Below are 3181 nucleotides of genomic sequence, written 5' to 3'. Positions count from 1 at the left end.
CCACATCAATGTTTACAGCTCAATTCATAATAGCTAGATTGTGGAACCAACCTAGATGCCCTACAACAGATGAATGGATGAAGAAAATGTGGTTTATATATACATAATAGAATATTATTCAGCCATAAAGAAGAATAATGTTATGACATTTGCAGATAAATGGATGAAATTGAAGAATATCATGCTAAGTGAAATAAGCCAATCCCAAAAAACCAAAAGCTGAATGTTTTCCTTGATAAGAGGATGATGATATAAAATGAGGGCAGGGGGTGGGGGATGAGAGAAGAATGGAGGAACTTTAGATTATGTAGAGGGAAATGAAAGGGAGAAGGGGGTGGGAGTATGAAAAATGGTTGAATGAGACAGACATCATTACCCAATGTACATGTATGATTACATGAATGGTATGAATCTACATCATGTTCAATCATAGAAATGAAAAGATATACCTCATTTGTGTACAATGAATCAAAATGCAGTCTGGTCATTGAACACGGTGGCAGCTTTTTGAGGTTTGCGTGGTTTCTTCGCAAGTAGATTCCGGCCTACACATACGGAACCATGTCTAAGGGACCTGCAGTCGGCATTGATCTTGGCACCACCTACTCTTGTGTGGGTGTATTCCAACATGGAAAAGTGGAGATAATTGCCAATGATCAGGGGAACCGAACTACCCCAAGCTATGTCGCCTTCACCGACACCGAACGATTAATCGGTGATGCTACAAAAAATCAGGTTGCAATGAACCCCACCAACACAGTTTTTGATGCCAAACGTCTGATAGGACGTAGATTTGATGATGCAGTTGTCCAGTCTGATATGAAGCACTGGCCCTTTATGGTGGTGAATGATGCAGGCAGGCCCAAAGTTCAAGTAGAATACAAGGGAGAGACAAAAAGTTTCTATCCAGAGGAGGTGTCTTCCATGGTTCTGACAAAAATGAAGGAAATTGCAGAGGCCTACCTTGGGAAGACTGTTACCAATGCTGTGGTCACGGTGCCAGCATATTTCAATGACTCTCAGCGTCAGGCAACCAAAGATGCCGGAACCATTGCTGGTCTCAATGTGCTTAGGATAATCAATGAGCCAACTGCCGCTGCTATTGCCTATGGTTTAGACAAAAAGGTTGGAGCTGAAAGAAACGTGCTGATTTTTGATTTAGGAGGTGGCACTTTCGATGTGTCAATCCTCACTATCGAGGATGGAATCTTTGAGGTCAAATCCACAGCTGGAGACACCCACTTGGGTGGAGAAGACTTTGACAACCGTATGGTCAATCATTTCATCGCTGAATTCAAGCGCAAGCATAAGAAGGACATCAGTGAGAACAAAAGAGCTGTCCGACGTCTCCGTACTGCATGTGAAAGAGCTAAGCGTACCCTCTCTTCCAGTACTCAGGCCAGTATTGAGATTGATTCTCTCTATGAAGGAATCGACTTCTATACCTCCATTACCCGGGCTCGATTTGAAGAGTTGAATGCTGACCTGTTCCGTGGCACCCTTGATCCTGTGGAAAAAGCTCTTAGAGATGCCAAACTAGACAAGTCACAGATTCATGATATTGTACTGGTGGGTGGTTCTACTCGTATCCCCAAGATTCAGAAGCTTCTGCAGGACTTCTTCAACGGAAAAGAACTGAATAAGAGCATCAACCCTGATGAGGCTGTTGCTTATGGTGCAGCTGTCCAGGCAGCCATTTTATCTGGAGATAAATCTGAAAATGTTCAAGATTTGCTGCTCTTGGATGTCACTCCTCTGTCCCTTGGTATTGAAACTGCTGGTGGAGTCATGACTGTACTCATCAAGCGTAATATCACCATTCCTACCAAGCAGACACAGACCTTCACAACCTACTCTGACAACCAGCCTGGTGTGCTCATTCAGGTATACGAAGGTGAGCGTGCCATGACCAAGGATAACAACCTGCTTGGCAAGTTTGAACTTACAGGCATACCTCCTGCACCCCGTGGTGTTCCTCAGATTGAAGTCACTTTTGATATTGATGCCAATGGCATCCTCAATGTCTCTGCTGTAGATAAGAGTACAGGAAAAGAGAACAAGATTACCATCACTAATGACAAAGGTCGTTTGAGCAAGGAAGACATTGAGCGCATGGTCCAGGAAGCTGAGAAGTACAAAGCTGAAGACGAAAAGCAAAGGGATAAGGTGTCATCTAAGAACTCACTTGAGTCCTATGCATTCAACATGAAAGCAACTGTTGAAGATGAGAAGCTGCAAGGCAAGATAAATGATGAGGACAAACAGAAGATTCTTGACAAATGTAATGAAATCATCAACTGGCTGGATAAGAATCAGACTGCAGAGAAAGAAGAATTTGAACATCAGCAGAAAGAGCTGGAGAAAGTCTGCAACCCCATCATTACCAAGCTGTACCAGAGTGCAGGAGGCATGCCAGGAGGAATGCCTGGGGGCTTCCCTGGTGGGGGAGCTCCTCCCTCTGGTGGTGCTTCCTCTGGGCCCACCATTGAAGAGGTTGACTAAGCCAGCCCAATAATAGAAGTAGCATTGTTCCACAGTAAAATATGGAAGGGCCCAAATTTATAGCAAATTCTGTGGCAGTTTTAAGGTTGCTGCTATAGTAAATTACTGGGCATTCTCAATACTTGAATATGGAACATGTACACAGGGAAAGGAAATAACATTGCACTTTATAAACACTGTATTGTAAGTGGAAAATGCAATGTCTTAAATAAAACTGTATTTAAAATTGGAAAAAAAATGCAGTCTGTAAAAATTTAAAAAAATTTAAAAAATAATATTTTTATGTTCTACTTGTTTACATTCTAAAAGTGATTCAATTAAAACTACAGAAAACATTGACCAAAATCAATGTCCCCCTTTCACCAAACTGAACTTTACAGTATATAATTTTTTAATTAATTTAGTTTGCTAATACTGACAATAAAGCATACAATGGAATTCAGTAAGACAGTTGAGAGCAAATTTGGAATAACTTTTGTTAATCCTTTTCTCAAAGGCTATCTGAAAGTGACAAGTCTTTATAGATTTTCATTTATCTCTGGGAGGCACAGAACACTGACCACAGGCGATCCAAGATGGCGGCCTAGAGGGAGACTGCACCCCCAGTCGCTCCAGAACCCAGGAGTTAAGAAGGGGAGGCATTGAGAGACTCAGACTGAAATAGAGCCACGGGTGAGTC

The 3181-nt window shown here is 42.1% G+C and overlaps 1 protein-coding gene across 1 annotated transcript; it reads left to right on the top strand.

Moving 5' to 3' along the window:
* Window positions 1-526: 526 nt before the first annotated feature.
* Window positions 527-2740, top strand: LOC124993503 (heat shock cognate 71 kDa protein-like). The gene has a single exon (XM_047565389.1). The coding sequence runs from the start codon at window positions 562-564 to the stop codon at window positions 2500-2502; it is 1941 nt and encodes a 646-aa protein (XP_047421345.1). The 5' UTR covers window positions 527-561; the 3' UTR covers window positions 2503-2740.
* Window positions 2741-3181: the final 441 nt, after the last annotated feature.

Source organism: Sciurus carolinensis, chromosome 9 (genome assembly GCF_902686445.1).
Source record: "Sciurus carolinensis chromosome 9, mSciCar1.2, whole genome shotgun sequence".
NCBI lineage: Eukaryota > Metazoa > Chordata > Mammalia > Rodentia > Sciuridae > Sciurus > Sciurus carolinensis.
This window is presented reverse-complemented; position numbering and strand designations above follow the sequence as displayed.